This window comes from Ambystoma mexicanum, chromosome 13, assembly GCF_040938575.1.
Source record: "Ambystoma mexicanum isolate Mex_15411 chromosome 13, UKY_AmexF1_1, whole genome shotgun sequence".
Lineage (NCBI taxonomy): Eukaryota > Metazoa > Chordata > Amphibia > Caudata > Ambystomatidae > Ambystoma > Ambystoma mexicanum.
Window position 1 is genome coordinate 549,064,886 of NC_090938.1, and position 19,870 is coordinate 549,084,755.

Genomic DNA, 19,870 nt, shown 5'->3' on the forward strand with positions numbered 1-19,870 from the left:
GAAGGGGTTGAACAAAGAAGGCGAGGCAGTGACCTGTAAATCCCAAGGCCCGTCGCCCCCACGCTGTTGGGAGGGAAGCAGGAAAAGAGCGCCAAGGCGCCAGCAGGCAGGCTGGCTGACATGAGCCATTTAGTCAACCCCAAACAATGAGCACTCTTTGAGATTCAAACGAGAGTCGAGGACAATGTCAACAAGCCGCTGCAGACAAAAAACAGCCCAGAGTCTGGTGGCTGGCAGGCGCTCGTGCTTCCTTGGGGCTGTTAAGAGCGGTTACTACCACATGCACAATAAGTGCCCTCTCTTATATAGCGCTTGATAGAGTATTATTAATCTCGCAGCCAACTAATCACAACACAGATTTTTAACAGCAGCTGTTTAATCCCACGTTTTTTCTGTATTGTCGATGAATCGGGGAAGGGGGGTGGCAAACTGCCTCTTGGCTCCTTAAACGAGGGTAGGCTCCTGAGACACTACAGCACACAATTACAGATATGATATGGCATTTATAACGCGCCTATACACAAGTGTTTCAAGGCGCGACGAGGCAAGGGAGGGGGAACAGAGGGAAGACAGACAACAATCCTGCTAGGCCACGTGTCATTCAGATCGCACAAGTGCATGGGAAGGGGAAGGAAGAAAGTGCGAGGGGGTTAAGGGTGAGGGGACAGTGCAGTACATGGGGTAATAAAATAAATAACCAAGTAAAAGTATGGCCTGCAGGTGGCAAGTGCAAGGGCACGTGCAGTCATCAGGTGTCAAGTGCAGGTAGTGGGACTGTAGGGATACAAAAAAACAGTCACCTTGTGTGGGGGTTGCCAGGAAGGCAGTGCAGGAGTGTGACTGGCGGTGGAAGGGACCTGATCCCGAGATCAGAGGGTGGCCAGGTAACCAGTGCAGTTTCAGTATCAGCCAGGAAGACAGCAGGGGAGAGGAGGAGAAAAAGCAGAAGCAAAGAGAAAGGCTGAGGTGGTCCTGGAACCAGAGATGATTCTCCTGAAGTTTCAGGGAGGCTGTTCCAGAGGAAGGTCCCAGCCCAAGTAAGAGATCTACCACCAACTCGTTGCTTGGAGAAGCGACTGACCCTAAGGGAGTTGGAGGCGGATGAGCGGAGAACTCGAGAAGGAAAATATTTAGGAAGAGAGAGTTGAAGGTATTGAGGCCCCAGAAGGCCTTATGGATAATGCAGAGGGTTTTGAACTTAATCCTCGCAGCCACTGGGAGCCAATGCAGAGACTTAAGTCCTGGAGAGATACGATCCCTAGGCTTGAGGCCAAGGAAAAGTCTCGCAGTCCTGTTCTGGATAAGTTGCAGAGGGTGGAGAGTAGAAGCGGGCAGATTTAGAAAGAGGCTGTTGCAATAGTCCAGCCTAGAGAGAAACGGAGCTCTGGAGACGGTGAGTTTCTGGGGGAAGGAGAGGAAAGGAAGAATACCTCTGAGAAAGTGCAGCTGGTAGTGTGACTTCTTAGAGACGTCAGAGATGTGAGGAGAGAAGGAGAGTGTGGAGTGGAAGATGACCCTGAGGTTTTCAGCCTCACAGGTGGGAGCAGGAAGAGGGCCAAGAGAGGCCTGCCAGAGTGACAGGAAAGGAGGCAGCGGGTGTGCCGAAGAGGAGAATCTGTCTTACTGGCATTAATGCAGAGATCATTGGCGGCACACCACTCCGGGATGCCGGACAGACAGACAGAGATGAGAGAGGGAGAAGGGGTGGCTGAGGGTAGCCTGAAAATGAGCCGAGTGTCATCCGCATAGCACTGAAAGTTGGGGCAGAGTACGGCAATGCGGTGGGCAAGAAGTGCCATGTATTGCTTGAACAGCCAGGGAGAGAGTTTAGACCCCTGGGGAACACCACAAGTGAAGATAGAGATATAGGAGAGGAAGGACCCAAATTGAACCTGGGAGGGTCGATCAGAGAGGAAAGAAGTCAGCCACGCCAGGGCCTGACCGGTGTCCCCCAGGTTATCACAGAGACGGTTGAGCAGGATGGCATGGTGACCATGTCAAAGGCAGAAGAGAGATCAAGTAAGATGAGGACACAGGGGGTGTTGGAATCAAGGTTGGAGAGCAGGTCTTCACAGATATTCAGAAGAGCAGTTTCTATCCTTCTGGCAGCTCTGAAGCCAGACTGATGATCACAGAGACAACCAACAGATTCAGTGTGACGATTGAGCTGGGAGATGGCCAGCTTTTCCAAGAGTTTGCCCAGGAAAGGAGTGATGGGGATTGGGCGATAGTTAGTCGGGCAGGACAGGTCGGCAGAGGGTTTCTTAAGAAGAGGGTGAACACGTGAGTGCTTCAGGAGGAAGGGAAGTCTCCAGTGGTGAAGGAGTGGTTGCAGAAGTCGGCCAGGGCAGGAGCCAGGGAGTCAACGTGGTCCTTGATGGGTTTGGAGGAACAGGGATGAACCTGTTTTGACGAGACTTTCATAGATTGGACTGGCCTAGAAACCTTGTCTGGGGAGAACGGGGGACAGGCAGAGAAGGAGGGAGGAGAGGTGGCTGAAGAAGGAAGAGAGGAAGAGCAGGGAGTAGGGGGAGGAAAGGGAGAGGAGGAGAGAGAGGACAGGATGTTCTGGGTTTTAGAGATGAAATGAGAAACCAGTACCGTGCAGAGGGCCTGGGAAGGGACAGGAAAGGTAGACACTTTGGCAGAATTGGCCAGTTCCTTGCAGATTTCAGCCAAGTTGTTAGATGCCGCAGAGACGCAGGCTTGGATGTGAGCTCTCTTCTTGGTGCGGACAGAGATCCGGTATTGCCTTAGGAGAGGGCGAGTTTGTCACAGGATGTACATGAAGCACGCCATTTCCTCTCAGCCACCCTGCACTTGCGTTTAAGGGTGACGAGGTCGGAGTCGTACTTGACTTTGGGCTTCAGGCAGATCCTCATGACCGGGGGAAGAACATTGACGGGGGGAAGAACATTGAGAGTATCAGATATAGCACAGTGGAGCATGGAAAGGGGTGTGTCAGGGTGGGAGTCAGCCAAAGGGGTCGGGGGGGCGTGAGAGAGTGGCGGCGAAAGCCTCAACTGACACACACTTCACGGGTCGGTTGACCGAGAAGGTGGGTGGCAGTGATGGAGTTGGCTTGGCCTGAGGGGTAGAGAGGGTGAGCTGGGGCCGGTAGATAGTAGCCACAGTAAGGGAATGGCTAGGTGAGAGAGAGAGCCAGCCTGCAGACGAGGCATTCGAAAGAGGAGTAGGACTGCGTAGAAATGACAGAGGCAGGAATCCACTCGGGTAAGATCAGGGCTACACCCCCTCTGGAGCAGTTGGACCTAGGCGTGGAGATGATCTTGTAGCCGTCAGGGAGGAGAGTGTCAAAGCTTGTGACGGAGCTGGCCGTGAACCATGTCTCGGTGAGACCAAGGACATTGAGGTCAAGTTCATCCAGAAGGCGGCAGATGTCGGAAGAGTTTGACAGCTGAGCGAGAGTTGAGAGTGGCAATATGGAGAAGGTTGCCGTCCTTGAAAGACTTCCGGGGAGGGGTACAAATCAGAGGTACGGCCTGCGGAGTTGTAGAAGAAGCCTGGGGGGGGGGGCAGAAAGGGAAGGAGCAGAGGGCAAGGTAGCCATGGAGGGGGGAAGAGGGGACAGCAGGAGAAGAATGGAAATTTATGAGGCGCAGGAAGCGTTGATCGACGAGGAGAAGACGGTACCATTCACATAAACATTAATGATGACCTTAGAGGAGTGGAAGGAGGCAAGGAGGGACTCCTAGCGGGTATCACCATTAATCGGAGAAGAAGAGAAAGGAGAGAGCACAGAGACCATACGTAGGGTCCATAGGTCTGGTGAGGGAACGACAGAGGATGTCGGTGAAAGTTTGCCTGGGGGCGGCACTGGTATAGGTGTCAGTGATAGGGAGGCTTGGGTTGGAGACCAGGATGTCCTTTTTAAACTTATTCCTAGCAGATTTAGTGAGGCAAGCAGGATAGTCGATAGAGAAGCAGTTAGAAAAGATAGGAGAGGCAGAGAGCACCATGGAGTAGGTAAGGAAAGGAAGGGAGAGGGAACACTAGAGAAGGACGAAGGGCAGGGTGCAAGCAGAGGAGACACAGAGAGGCAAGACAAGTTGAACAATTGGACAAGACGCCAGACGCTCCGATTTAAAGCATAATCACAATGCAATTCTAACCACACCCAAGTTTCAGAGTCCTGAACAGAGGGAAAAGGGCCTAGGTTTCACAATGCAATTTTAAATACTTTCACAATGCAATTCTAAAACAGGAAAAAACCACACCTAAGTTTGGGAATCTTGAATAGAGGGAAAAGGGCCTAGGTTTCACAATGCAATTTTAAATACTTTCACAGTACAATTCTAAAACAGGAGATAATCACATCCAAGTTTGAAAGTTTGCTAAATGGTCAGGTTGGCGGGGTAGAGTGAGGTTCAGAACCTAACCCAGACTACTCCTACCTGCCATAGTCGCAAGTGGTTGACGGCTGGCACTGGCTGGCACTGGCTACCCCTGGCTGCCCATGGGTAGACACTTCAGGCGCACATGTATGAATAGATGTGCCACGGATTGACAGGCAGAGCTTTGGGAGCCATAGACAGAGAAAAAGTTGGAGCATGGGACTTCTTGTCCTTTTTATGTCTCTTCCCTAGGGATGTGTGCTCAACTGATCTCGACCTCTTAGTAGAGGTGAGTACGCTCAACGGATCTGCTGACTTCAGCAGAGGCATTACTTTGCAATGGGACCGGGTCAGGGTCCTTGGTAACCTCCTCTACTCCTCTAGCCAGGTCACCAACTTTCTGCGTTGATCCTGTCGAGATTTGGAGAAGGACTTGCAGATGGAACAGTTGTCCCCACTGTGGTTCAGGTGCAGGCAGTTAAGGCATTTATCATGCCGATCGTCTACGAAGATGTTCTTCATGTTGCACTTGGAAAGGGCCCTGAAGAAACTCTTCTCGCTGGCGTCCGCCATGTTGTGTGGTGAAGGCCCAAGTCCAAGGACAAGGCCTCACACAAAGATAAAAGATCAGACGATGGAATGGATCTTAACCGGTAACAGGTCCCTGCCGCCCGTGGTCACCAATGTGACTGAATATGAAAAACCAAGCATTGTCACAAAAATAGAACAAAATATTGAGATATCAGAGGAGTAAATTTTCGAGGACTCCCAACATGAAAACATGCGGTAAAAATCTGAATATGGCCACTGGGGGTGGAGCAGAGGATGACGAATGCCATTGGCTTGGGCAATATGACCCAAAGTGACAGTGACAGCAATAGGCTGTATAAGCGACAAGCAGTTTTTAGCTTTCAGGAGAAACTGCTTTTAATATGTATGACAGTTCCCAGCCCGACAACAGGGAATATTCATGAGCATGTGAATACATGCAAGATCTGTGAGACACCTGAAGGTGGCTCCCTGACTAGTCCCCGGCGATCTGTAATCCAGATGGCCAAGATACAGCCATCGCTATTGGATCCTGTTCCTGGGGATGGACCAGTGCGTGAGGATCACCTGGATGAGGGGTCCTCGGGCAGTGGAAGTGAGACACTGACGGGTGAGATGCAGTGCCCCCTTTCTGATAACACCTTTTCTCCATCCTACCTTGTACGATACTCAAAGGTTCAACCCCGCCCTTCCAACACAAACACTTTCCTACACCGTGATAGACAACAGACCAACACCTGGGCCGTTTACCTGACATGTTTGGACACAAGGGTCAGGCAAAGTCAGACAATTAACAATAACTACACACACCTAACGGCCCTTTCCCTTCCTCTCAGGGATAAAAGCCAGAGCACCAAAGCACACTTTGAGCAAGGCCGAACGAGCGAGGAAACAGCTATTCCAGACAGGCGGTTCAAGCGGAGGAGAAAGGTGAAGAGACCTGGAGTGACGACAAAGAGGGAATTGCCTTTGCCCTTTACAACTCAGATCCGCGAAGCCTCCGAAAGGAAACGCATAAGACCGGGAAGTCCAACTGGCGTGTGGTGTGACAGGTGTCAACAGCACACAGAGCCCTCCCACGCTGTTAGTCAAAGCAGGGAGAAGCTCTTGCCGCAGTGGTGCCGTCCTTGACTCGCGAGACGATAAAATTCAACAGTTCAGCACAGTTGGATAAAACGGATAGTAAAACCAAAGTGTGCTGGGCCCAAGGTTGCAGGCGGTAACCTTGTTGAACAAAGAACTTGTGTAATTGAACTTTAAAGAAACCCCAATAAAAGGTTCAGAAGCAGAGTGGTCAGGAGTCGCAGGGACTCTCATTCGAAGGACTCTGACTGAAGCCCTTTTGGGTTTTGTTTTGTTGAAACTACAATTACCGGGAGGCTCTGGGAAAGGCTGGTGTAGGTGGCATGCAAAGTCTAAGTGATCATACAAAGGTAAAAAGTAGAAGTAAAATCCTCATCCAGTCGAAAGCCTTTGACAGACAGGAAACTGTGAAAGTTCCGTTTTTACCCGGACGAGGGGAACGCTGTGAGAACATTGTGTTGAATTAACTTAGAGAAAGCCTGACTGGGGGCTTCCTTAGGCAGAATTTCATAAATCCCCATTCCCATGAAGTCCCATTGGACTCCATGGGGATGGGGACAATGGAAACACTGGTTCCGTCTATGACGTAGCCGGTATTTCCATTTCCGCCTGCAGGCGGGTGGCGTTACTCCCGCCAGGTCAGACCTGGCGGGAGTGCCACCTTCCACCTGCAGAAATCGGAATCAGCCGGTCTGGAAACAACGGTGGCGGCGGATTTACTGCCACTGTTGTTTCCGGACCGGCAGGGTCATAATGAGGCCCATTGAGACTGTTGAGTGATAACTTTTTGAGTGAAAGGCCGTAATGAACCCGATTGCGGGAGGCTAACGTTACAAGAAGGATCAGAGCCCGGCTGAGGGGGATCCAAGGGGAGAAGAGCAATCGCCCAACGTGAAAGATTACCAAAGGAACTCTCGTTTTTTTTATGGGTCAGCAGGCCTTCTAAAGCAATAGGCTTTGCAGGAAAGAGACTTGGGCCCAGAAGGTCCTGGCATCGTTGAAAGAAACAAATCTTGTGCTGGCGAGGCCCAGGAGTGTGCTGTGCTCAAAGGCCCTGCCTTGTCCCGTGCTAAAAATGTGGGGAAGGGAGACCCCCAGCTATAACATCCTGACTTATCATTTGTGAACACTTTTCTTTTCTTGTGACCATTATTCCACACTCTTTTTTAACTTAGCTTTAAGGATTGGCAATAGGTTATTTTATATAGGCCGTTTTATTTGACAAGACACCACTAGGACTGCCTTATTATTATTATTTGATGGTCATAGCTTGTTCCCATTTTAGATTTAGGTTTAGATTAGGCGTTTTTCCAACCCATTTATACAGTTTAATAAACACCCTTGAACTGTGATCACTTGTGTGTGTCTTTACTGTTGCCACCATGAGTTCCTTACAGATTCCATGTTGGAGAATTATTGAACTAAAAATAAACCATACATGCTAACGAATAAGAATACAACGTTAAGTGGCTATTTGACTTCAAGAAAAGTTTTGAATCGAAGTATATGGACAAGTGTTTTCTTTTTGCGTGCACATTGTATTTAAGCCCATTTTTATCAAGCTGTTTCCATCTCCAATCCATGAAAAATATTCATGCAGCTAATATTTCGTTTTAGTAATTTATCTGACAACCAGTGGGTAAATGTAGGTATGGGGCAGAGTTCAAACAAGCCAGCATAGAAACACCCTATGGCACGAAATAACAAGTAGTTCTAGAACGCTTTCCTTGTGCAGATACCCTTGTATATTCACAGGCCCATAGTTTTAGAAATGCCTCCTTACCTGTTGGATCTCGAAAGACTGCACTGGCATCAACATTTGCACGCATCAATGATTTCACCATCACCGCCATGTTAGGGACTTTGTTTTTGGGGAGCTGCTTCAATGCTGCCTGTAAATGAAGTGGGGGGAAAAAGAAACTTTGTGGAGTCATGCGATGCGGTAGTACAGAGGATAAGGGTCTTCTGTGTTAATGTACCAGAAATGAAAGGTTTATTTTTTTGCAAATGTTTGCACAATGGTCAGGGACCAAACATTGAATATCAACTGACCATGCCCAGCCATAGCAAAAACACTACCAGATGAACGAGAATACATCGCTCAGAAGAGGCTGGTTGGAACTTTGTGTGCAGCATTGCTATACCTACAACTTTATAATTCCATAAACTTAGAATGTATTACCAAACACCCTGTCAATATCTGCATCACTGTGGGCCTGGAAAGAATGATTATCAGCAGGTTGGAAGATGGAGGAGCTACTCTGTTCCAGGTTCACTCAAGTGATATTAGACTGGAGTAATAAAGACATTTTTGTAGCACTTAACTAAGCAGCCCTCAGCACTTGTTTTCAATACTAAGGACATGGCATACGTGTCAATGACGCATTGATTAATAAAGAATTTGAGCGGCGCAGTAGGTATTACTGCCACAGTTAAAGATTAAACCACACTCTGGTTCTCTAAATGTGAAATCACCCACAGAATCTACACTGGTTTCTGCAATAGAATCTCTTACCTGAAACATTACTGTTAGCCGTTAGAAATTCTGTTTTTCAAAGCCACCGCACAACATCAAGCTTAATAATGCAAAACGACACAACAAGAGGAAGGACAGGACCAAGAGACATATAGAGCCATAGGCTTGCTTAAAAGAGGGGTGGGGGAGAATTGCTTGTGTGGGGCACTGATCAGCCTGGCTACACACAGTATTTGTTGAAGGCTGACCACAAGGAGGAGTCATTCAGATCTTCTCTTATATTCTAATATTCATGTCTTAAAAGCTAAAATAGTTTTACGGGAAGAGAGATTTGAGCTTTTAAGACATGAACACTGAAGTGTATTACATAAAGAAAATTGCAGTTTGGCGGGTCAGAAGGAGGAGACAGACCGATCTTATCATCCATACAGACACTTATTTCAATAATAAGAAAAAGGCCTCACTGTCCCAAATCTATGGATTTCCCTGCCTAACAAAACGAATGAGGGTGCCTGTCGTCGACTTGTAAAGTCCAAAAGAAAAGTCTGCCCTCCGTCCACAACTAAACTACGCTATCACTAAGACAAAACCAAAAGCCCAAGAGAACGACCCCCTTCTCCTGGAGTGGCTTCCTCAGTCTTAATATAGAATCTTCAGATAGTTCTTGGCTATCCATTGCATTAAATCATTCTGTTCACTTAGGGGACTTTTACAACTCCCTAGCTCCCCTTCTCCTGGTTTTGCGAGATCATCTTTTCCGGCAATCCGTGCCTTTGAGTTTCCTTCACTTCGCCTTTGGTCAATGTCTTTGAAAGTCTCTTTTTCTCTAGTATCAACTGAAATAGAACCAATCTTCTTATCGTTCCAGTTCTCAGTTTTCCTCTGATTATTTGACTCCTCACAGGGACGAGTGTGAAGCTCTACATAACTATTCTCAATCTCTTGTTCACTTGTCTCTCACTGGGATAAGTAAAATGAACCCAGTAATAATTCTCACTCTCCTGGTCACTTGTTTTATTACTGAGACTAGTAGGAAGAGCCCAGTAATGATTATGCCCTTCTTGGTCACTTCCGTCTTACTGGGAAGAGTAGGATGGCCCCAGTAATGATTCACAGTGTCTTGACGTTTCACTCTCTTGCTGGGATGAGTAGGATGTGTGGGTGAATCGTTATATTCGTTTCTAGCACTCTCGCAAGTTTTCCACACCGTTCATCAAAGTTGTCTCCCTTAATGAAACGAATATGACAGTGCCAGTAATGACCCACACTTGACTTTATCATAAAAATTACTGGGACCAGTAGGATTGTTCCAGTAATTATTCACTTCTAAACTCCACTTCTTGGTATTAGAGAGAGGAGTAGGGCTGTGCGAGTAGTAATCTGTACTTTACTTTCGTACATCCATATTATTGGGACGAGTATGATTCTGGTACTTGTTATAATCGTGCTCACTGCTGAGTTCTCGCCCTCCCAGGTACCTTCTCTTTGAGGGGTTGGCGCCACCGGGCCTGCTTGCAGTGCGGGATTCGTCTTCTTTCTGTTAGAACGCTTCTGCTTTCTCCCTGACTCACTCAAAGCTTCTCAGCATCCATCCGCTGTGTCAAATTCATTGCGGTCTCGATGTAGTTACCAGACTGCCTGGTCCACCACTCCCGGGTCACACCACCACTCACAACTGGCTCTCTTTGTGCCTTCCTTCCCCTGTACTCTCCTGCTTCCAGCTCTCCCAGTGCTTCCCTCTCACGCCAGCTAGTTGCATCCTCTGAATGCAGGACTTTCCGGTTTCTATCAGCTTCCACGACAATGCTGGTTTGAAACTACCGGGCTTCTCTAATCCTTGATAACGTTGCTTCTCTTTTTATGACACATGGCTGGGCCCTCCCCACCAGAGGCTTACAGTTCTCTTTCAGTTGAGCGCTCTCCATCACCCACTTCTTCACTGTATTGCCATTTCCTGACAGCTGAGTGATCTGTATCACTCGCTCACCATTCTTCTTCATAGTATTATTACAATGCATTTCTTAAGGTGGAATCTTGGGTTTTATGGCAAAGTAACAAACAGTGGCTCGATCTTCTTGGCCCTTCTGAAGCCTTGGTGTTATTGAGGGCCTGAGAGTGAGTAACTTGAAGAGCTACTCAGTGGAATGGGAGTGCTTGTCCCCCCTCGGTGAGGTGCTGCTGTCTCTACCCCTAGGGAGGGTATCGTGTAGCACAATCACCTCCCTAGCCTCACAAAGAAAGGCACCCCCTGGTGAGAATTGACTGAATTTCATGACTCGTCACGGCAGACATGGGCACAGAATGCAGATGTTAACTGCAGCCACAATTATGAAAAAGCTAGGAACACCTTTACCTTTGTCAGAGTTTCAACACACTTCCAGAAAACGAACTACAGCAGGCATGTCCCTTCGAAAATGACACGTGATTCACTAAACATATATCTTTATAAGCAATGCCACAGCACAGGGACCAAGAAAAGACTCAAGACCATGCATACATTAACAATAGGCTTATTTGGTTTGAAACAAGGGTCAGAATAGAGGCACATCAAAGGCCAGGTTCCCCCTCACCCTTCTTGGGACTGTGGTCATCAGCCCTTTCTGTGCCCCATAAAGCAGCTCTGCTTTTCTGTGCGTCAGTCACTCCCAGGCTCTGAGATTGATATTGTCCCACACGTCTACTTCCTTTGGGTCTTTCTTGGTTGGTTTAGGGCTCATCAGGGTGCAGCATTATACTTAATTCACCAAGGCCCTGAAGCCCTCTTTGGCCTGACCCTTTGCCAGGAGGAACCATCTCTGATTGGTAGAGCGTAAGCTACTTATATCCTAGCAGTAGGCCCCCGATTGCTAGCATCCCCTTTAAAGGGTGCTCATTTTAAGGGCAAGGTCACTTTTGCTCTGTTCATACTTATAAGGACCTAGGGCAGAGGTCTGCAACTTGTGGCTCACCAAATGTTGGACCCTAATTTGTCCAAAACATCTGGGGAGACAAAGGTTGCAGACCCATGTCTTAAGGCCTCCCTCTCATCTCCAACCAAATCACATGTGAAAGGCTCTAAAATGTGTTGGGGCATAACGTAACCTTGCAACATGATCACCCAAGGCCCAGTGCCCTTAAATTGTTACACCTCGCCATTTGGACACCAATGCCCTGCACTCTTTTTCTGTACTTTTAAATCTAGTAGTTTGACGCCTGAGGCCCTGTACTCTACTGTTCACTTGCGCCACTACTGGGCTTCCTCAAGTCTTTATCCCACACATTTTCCTTACTGCTGCCTGCCCACCTCTCCATAAAGTACCACCCTTTCTTCCTTACTGCACACAATACAATGAACCACCTCACTCTGCTTCTCATGTAATGTGTCCCCCCCACTTTTGTTATTACTCACTCTCTCACTACCTACAGACTCTGTCCCCATTGCCTAGGGCAATCGTCTTATTTTTGTCCTCCCTATTCTCTACTTCCTATGACGTCTCTGCCCGTCACGTCAACAATAAAAGACCCTGGCTATTCTGCTTTCCTTAATCTCATCTATCCTCCTCACCTCCCCTATTCTAATCCTTTCTTCCCTCTGGTAAACCTGGGTGGTGTAAAGAAGGCATGGTATCAATCAGTAAGAGAGACAAGTGATCACAGTTCAAGGGTGTTTATTGAACTTCAATTGGGTTTGAAAAACGCCTATCTAATCCTAGATCCAAAGATGGGAGTAAGCTAATACCATCAAATAATAATAACGTAGTCCTAGTGGTATCTGTCAAAATAAAAGGGCCTATACCAATAAACCTATTGACAATCCATACTTCTAAATACAAATAGTGTGGGAAACAATATTATGCAAAAGAAAAGTGTTCAAGAAATGATATGTCAGGATATTCAAGCTGCTGGCTTCCCTTCCCCACGTTTTCCACACGGGACAAGGCAGCACACTCTAGTTTAGCACAGTCTCTTCTTTCTCTAGCATGAGGGTTCAGTTCCAAACTTCAACATCATCGCCTTCCGTGCCAGTCTCTTTTCCAGAAGGCCTGATGCAATATGACCAACAACAAAGTTCCTAAAGTTCCATTCTCCTTAGGGTTTCCCATGTAGAAATTCTCAGGAAATGTTTCTGTTCACCCCGGGTCCCCCTCCGTCAGGCTCAGACTCATTTCAACACAAAACCTTCTCAGGTGATTTTCGCTTCCCCCCCGGACCGCCCTCAGCGGGCCCAGACCCACTTTAACACAAAACTTTCAATTGATCTCCCTATGCCGGGATTGGACCAATTTTATTAACTTTGCCACAAATGTTCTTTACTGGATCAACACCGAAGACTTTCACGATTGTGTGCAGGGTTTTGCTTGACCCACCGCAGGACCACTTCGATTTACAATTCTCAATAACTCTTTCACTTTTCAGCTGGATACCTTACAGAGACCTTTGATTGAGCACCCATCTGATGCCGGAACACTCTGTCAAAGGTACCTTATCTCTGTTTCAAAGTCCAATCCCTCATCAGCAGTTCTACTTTACTTGTGTCGTTTATCACACGTATTTCAAACCATGTTCGTTCCAGCACTCGCCATACAATGTTGCGGCTTGCAACCTTGGCTTCAACAAAGTCTGGTCTTGTATCGGTCTCCCCAACTCACCGGCTGTGTTGATTTTACTGACGCTGCTATGTTCTTGGAGTTAAGGACAGTACCACGGTGGCTAAGAATTCTCCCCGCTGTGATTCTTGACGCGGGAGGGTCCGGGGTATCTCCGACACACAATACAGGATTCTTCAGCCTGTTTTCCTGGTCTTACGCTTTCCAATCTCGAGGGCTCATGAAAGCAACAGTTCTTTGTTGAAAAGGTCAAGGGAACTGCCCTCCTTGCAATCCCCTTCAGTTTCATATTCTTTCTCTTCTTGTTAAAATGCCATCTAGGAACTGCCATTTCCTTGTGTGCTTTCCCTCGCTCCAAGTGTGATCTCAAGCTCTGTCTTTTATCTGTGTGTGGAAGCTTAATGGATGTCAGGTGTGTGCAATGGTAAGTAATTGCCTGGCCATTATATTTGGAGACTTCAGGTATACGGCTCTGGTGCTAGTGCAAGTTTTTGTGTTGTAAACAGGGGTGAGCGGGGGGTGGGTTTGAGTTCCTAAAAAGTATGGGGTAAAGGTGTTATAAGGAAGGGGATACCATGTCTCACCATCCGGTGTCCCACTCCCACTCCCCGAAGACACCTCATCCAGGTAATCATCCCGCACTGGTCCACCCCACAGGAACTGGATCCGAAAGCGATGTCCTGGCCACCTGGATGACAGATCAATGGGGACTAGTGGGTGAGACACCTGGTTTCTCACAGTGGGTATGAGAGGGACATGGAGCACTCCACAAATCAATTTGCCCTGAAACTTCTCCCGCCCCTCACACAATAGAGGGTTGGTTGGCTTAACTTATCAACTAGGCACACACCTCTGTCTCGAATCCGCACTCCATCTTTTTGCCATTTTCCTTTTAATTCACTGCCAACAAACTCGTCCCACCCACTCCGATCACATCCCTCTAATGCATTGGTCCAAGGGCCCTCAACTTCTCCACTGCTCTGGATCGCCTCATTGACTCCATCCCACCGAAGCCTCGCATAGCACTTATGGATTGTGAGAAACCTGAGGGCATCCACACATTTACTCCCCCCGGATCCTTTTTCCCAGGTGGCATGGAAAGGGTCATCACGATTGGATCCCAACCCTGGGATTGGACAAGCGAGGGAGGATCACCTGGGTAGGGGATCCTTGGGGAGTGGGAAGAGGATGAGGTTAGGTGAGGCACAGTATTTTCCCTCTTGGGAAAGCCGTATTTCTCCTCGTCCCTCTTCCTTTATGGGATACTGTCAACCCTGTCTCAACAGCCCCTCCTTATTTAAACCCGGTATGGGTAACCAAAACCTCAGAGAAAAGATAAACCTCCTTTTCCCACCATAATCACCAATCTAGGAATAAGGGAAAGAAAAATGAACAACTGGGGAAAACACCTATGGTCTTTCCTAAACCACAACCTGTTACTTTATCTAAATTCTGAAAGCTAAAGATTTGAAAGCACATCATGGTATCCCCTTTTTTCCAACATCGACATCCCCAATACCCCCTCTGCCTTTGTGGGTTAGTGTGACCTTAGCCCCATGCAAAAACCTAGTTTCCCTGCAGGCCATTAAAAAGAATATGAAAAGACACACTGCCCCTTTAAGATCCAACTCACTCAGAGCTAAAGGACAGTCATGTCCATATAATTGGGTAATGGAAGGTCAAGCAGGCTCTACACTGACCACACACCTGCAGCCTGTTAATCTTCTGCAGGTGTATAAAAGGTGGGTCATTCAGCAATGCACAGAGCAGCAGTTGGATACACAGCAACAGGGAGGCTGACAAGCAAAGAACTGGCGTTCTGGAGGCAAGCAGCAAGGAGGCAAAGAGAAAACCAGCTGGAGACGCTACCTTGTGGCAGAGCAGAGGCTCTGGGGTGAAGAGGCAAGGGAGCTGTGTATCCAGGGAGCCAGTGTGGTTCAAAAGGGAAGGCTGTGGACATGGCCGACCTTCACTCATGTAAGCTGGGCGTGCTCATTCTCCTGATGTGGCCAGGAGTGTCTGGGGGGCAGGTGGTGAGACCCTTACCTGGGCTGCAGTGTTCTTGAAGCAGATAGCCTGGAAGTGCAAGTGAAATCACTGCCGGTGAGTTTGTAGTACAGGGAGACTCGCAATATGATGCGCACGGCTCAATACTATCTAGCGAGTGTAAAGGGAATGAAAAAAATCCATTATTGCAGTCCTCCACGATTGCGAGAGAATCGAATAATGTGGACTGGGAAAGAAGAAACAAAGAGTATTTGAATGAAGGTGCAGGAAGGGAAAACTGATTGTCAAGGCCTTCAGAGTGAAAGTACTGTATGCGACAAGACAAATAAATAGAACCTTGTGTGGTACAAAGTCACTGAATAGTCGCTTAAGGAATATTACGTTGTCGAATGTCTGGGTGGACTGGAAGAAGGAAATTGACATCCAAAGGGGAGCTTTGTGAGGTACGAAGTGCGAGCAAAGTGGCGCGAGAAAGTAACACATTTTAAAGGGCCAGAGCAAATAAAGCCCAGACATGCCTAGTAAACCAGGTGAACTGAAAAGGAGGGGGCAGAGCTAGAAGTCCCCTGTTGCACAACCTGTAACGGGTGGACCGTGCGGTCTGACAACTGCAGCCAGACCAGGGGAGCCGGAAAGTTAAACGTGGAGGTGGGGAAGGAAACCACACAAGTGTTGAACCCTGAGTCTATAAAGGTAATGTGCACATTAATGGAAAAGTGCTGCTTTCTGAGTTCAGGCAAGAGAAGCCTAAGAAACTAGCTGGACATTTGTTGTTTGTGCATCTGAGAAAATCAAACAGGAGGATAGTGAAGCTGAGCATAACAAGAAATGTGAGCTGTTAAGGTACTTTGACATTTACCTGAAGTGAATCCAGAAACCTTATTGAACTTTATTCCGAAAGTGTCCTGAATTTGGGGGAAGAGGTACTTTGACATTTACTTGAAGTGAATCGAGAACCTTTATAGAACCTTTTTCTCAGTGTCCTGAACTTTGGGAAGGGAGTTGTGTGAGAAGCTCCTGAAAGACACGGTCATATGATTTTGGAACACTTATTTAGTTTGTACTTTCCAGCACATTATTAGTATTAGAAGCAATGGCAAGTATAGGTTGTGACACAGACAGCATTTTACTTTGGACATTTAGACACAGTCTGGCCTTAGATACAACAGTTGAGGGAAGTCCCCTCTTGGAGTTAGGGCAAGTTAGGCGTTACTCCATTCCTGAAGTTTTAAATAAAGATTTTCCAATTGGTTCTCTTTTGTCTGTGTCTAATAACATGTCTGCCTCACAAGATCCCTAAACAACATTTTGCTTCCCCTCTTATTTTTATTATTATTTTTAACATTGTGTGTAGGTGGTCAATTTGGCAAAATTAGCTAGCTTTCAATTGTTAGGCCCTGCTTAATATTTTTGCAGCTGAGAGGCACGTTCTGAGTTCCAGCAATGCGCATATTGTGTGCATCAGCCTTTTACCAACATCGTGTTTCGGAGCTCCTTTTGCCAATTTTTGTTTGATTCGCACTGGTTTGTCTTACATTTGCATCCTTTCGCTCAAAAGCGTTGCTTTGGGCACACCTCAGGACGCCCCTTCCCTGAGCTCCCTCTCTACTCCCGCCTCCCACCCCACCCCCTGAACCCAGATACGGCCTGGTGCCCCTCTTAGGTCCAGTCTTCTGTGCTGCCAACATGCCTGTTGCAGCCACCTTGGCTAAGGGCCCAGAGGCAAAGGACTGCTTGTGCAGAAGCAGCTCCAGATTGTGTTTGCCAATGATGGCCAGCAGAGTCTGCTGCCGTCAAACTGCAGCGACTGACAAGGTAAGGAAGGTCCAGACAGGGGAAATCAGCCAGTCCATTCTGACCTATCTTATTATCGTAAAAAAATAAAACACTGTGTATTCTGCTACTCGTAGCCCACAGTTGAACATTAGCCATAATCTCACTTGCTGGTAAATCGTACATGTTAGAAAGCTAGATTGTCTTAACTAGTCACATAACAGATCTAAGTAGACTGTGTTAGTCATATCTTGCGTATTGTGTTACCCAGCCATATACCACAATCAAGCATATTGTGTTAGTCAGCAATAGCTTGCATCCAGGCAAATTATTATAGGTAACCATAATCTGCATGTGGCCCAATCGTCTACTGTGCACTGCTGAACCCCCATTTTAGGCGTTTTCTTCCTCTATCCAAGTGTCCCAAATCTAGATGTTACTGCATTAACCGCTGTGTCTCTATTTTAGGGGCTTTCTCCCTCTACCCCGCCTACTCTAGGTGTTACTGCATTTACTGTTGTCCCCCATATTGGGTGCTTTCTTCCTCTGTCCAGGTGTTATTGCATTTACTATTGTGTCCCAATTTTTGGCGTTTTCTCCCTCTATGCAGGTGTCCCAAATCTAGCTGTTATTGCAGTTGCTGTTGCCCCCCCCCATTTTGGGCGCTTTCTCCCTCGGTCCAGATGTTCCAAGTGACCTACACGCGGTGCTGTAAAGGGGTCCAAAATCTAGGAGCTACCACGTTTTACTGTCTACTGTGGTCACCCCCTTTTAACCGCACCCCGTCCTCAATCCAGGTGCCCCAAAACCCGCTCCCAAAACTCTGACCAGTTGCCCATGGCCAGGAAGGTACACATCTAGTGTGGTACCCCCAGTTGGACATGCCCCCTCTAATCAGCCAGATAATCTGATGTACCCTTCCCACAGTTAAGACACCATGTCACACACTAGCCATATCAGAGCCGCACACTGGCGCTGGAGCAGGCCCGACGAGACTCACCGCACCCTAACTCGGCCATCCCGAACACACAACCCATCATCCCAACATTCCGCCTCCCATCTGCTACACCCTCCAAGTAGATATCACTCCATTCAAACAAGAACGGCTAGAAAGAGCAGTAGCAGAAAACACTGACCCCTGGAATATTCCGGACTGGCCAGCGACCCGGGTAAACCAAACTTCTCACCTCATCCCGCCGCTAACTACATAGCTGCACCCTCTGCTTGCGCACCTTGCCCAGCCAACATAGCACCCTTGCTCCCAACCCACGCTTCCCTTCTCTCAGCTCAAAAAAACAGCCCTGGCCAAAACCCCAACCTTCACAGCCCTCCCACTCTCACCGACACCTCATGGGTCGCCCGAAAGTCAAGGAAAGGCCCGGACCAAGACCACGCCAGCCCCCTCCTAGCTTCGCTCATTCTCCAGCACAGCTCACAAACCCTGCCACCTCACTAGAAGGCTCAAACCTCCCTGCCGGCACCCAACCCGGTCCTAGCCCTATTCCCTGATTTGCCCATCACCCCTGGCCCAACTCCAATTCCCCACACCTCCTACCGACACCCTCCACCACCCACCCCATTTCCCCTACCCATCCCGACTAACCCCTTTCCCCCTAACCCCCTGGTGACACCCTCCCCTCAACCCCTGGCCAACCCCCCCGCCTCCACTCCCGCTCCTCCTACCAATCCCGACACGACCTGTCCAGCACTTGCAATCATACCCCACCAAATCCCTTACGCCATCGTCAACGCCAGGTCAGTCCCCAAAACCTCATCACAGAGGAAAATTCAGACTTCCTTTTCATCAGAGACCTGGTTTGCTGACAATTACAAACCCATGGCGCATGAGGCATTCCCATCCGGGTACAACCTTATTGTTTGGAACATATCGTGAAGGGGTGGAGGACTTGCAATACTACACAAACACCAATTCTCACTCATAATTAAGGTAACCTTAGACAAAACCACAGACTACGAGTCCCTGCTGCTAAAACTCAACTCTCACTACCCACCTTGCACAGCTTCCTACTTATCTACCGACCCCCTGGCTACAACAAAAACTTGGTAGACACGCTCTGTGATGCTCTGACAACCATCCTCAATCTCCATCCAACACTTACCATCCTAGGAGATTTCAACATCTGGTTTGACTCACCCTCAAACCCCATGACCCGATCTCTCACAGACAACCTAGAAGCATTCAACCTGACAACAGATCTCCACACCCACCCTCATTGCAGGTAACACCCTTAATGCGATCTTCACCACTGCAAACATATCCACAATGTCCCCTCACCCTCCATCATCGACTGATCACTCGGCAATCTACTTCTCTGTACCACTGACCACCGCGGCTCTCACCCAAGGTCGCTCCCGACCTCCACCGAACCCCCACATATCACAGATTCCACTAAGGAATAAAGTCGTTATCACCCCAGATATAGCCAACTCCCTCCTCTCCTCTCTCCCAAAACTATTCCTCCAGAAAGAGCCACCCCCATCAAACTGTTTGACCTCTGGTTCTCAAACGCCCTTAAACCCCTCGTCCTAACAAAACAGTGCTGATCAGGAACCACACCCAGGTAGGTACACCACCAACCTCAAATCATTAAAGACCCTCACGCACCAACTGGTGCGGACCTGGAGAACCATCCCTTCGCCCAGAACAAAACCACCCTAGCAAAACTAACCAGAGCATACAGACTAGAAATCAGAAAATCCAAGAAAGCATTCTATGGGAACAGAATCTTAAACTCTCGAAACCAGAGCAAAGAACTGCATAGGATAATTTCCAAATTCAACTACTCAGCCTTTTATAACCCCTCCACCCCCCTACCCATCTTCAAAATCCCTATGCGACACCTTATCAGAACACTTCCACAACGTCGCTATCAACAGACACTTTGCCATCATCTGTAAATTGGAACACATGCACCCACCCCTTACCCACCCACAGCCCTACCCTTGTCAAAACCCCCTTCGACAAAAGCATTCACCACTTTCACTCCAACCAGACAACAGGAGTTCTTCTCGCTCCTAGC

General features: G+C 48.0%; 1 protein-coding gene across 2 annotated transcripts in view; it reads right to left on the reverse strand.

Moving 5' to 3' along the window:
• HROB (homologous recombination factor with OB-fold) overlaps positions 1 to 19,870 on the reverse strand; it is a 526,210-nt gene that overhangs the window by 195,349 nt on the left and 310,991 nt on the right. For both annotated transcript variants that reach the window (XM_069634316.1, XM_069634315.1), the window contains one exon: positions 7,771 to 7,879. In XM_069634316.1, coding sequence (XP_069490417.1) covers positions 7,771 to 7,879 — 109 coding nt within the window. The remainder of the gene's footprint in view (positions 1 to 7,770; positions 7,880 to 19,870) is intronic.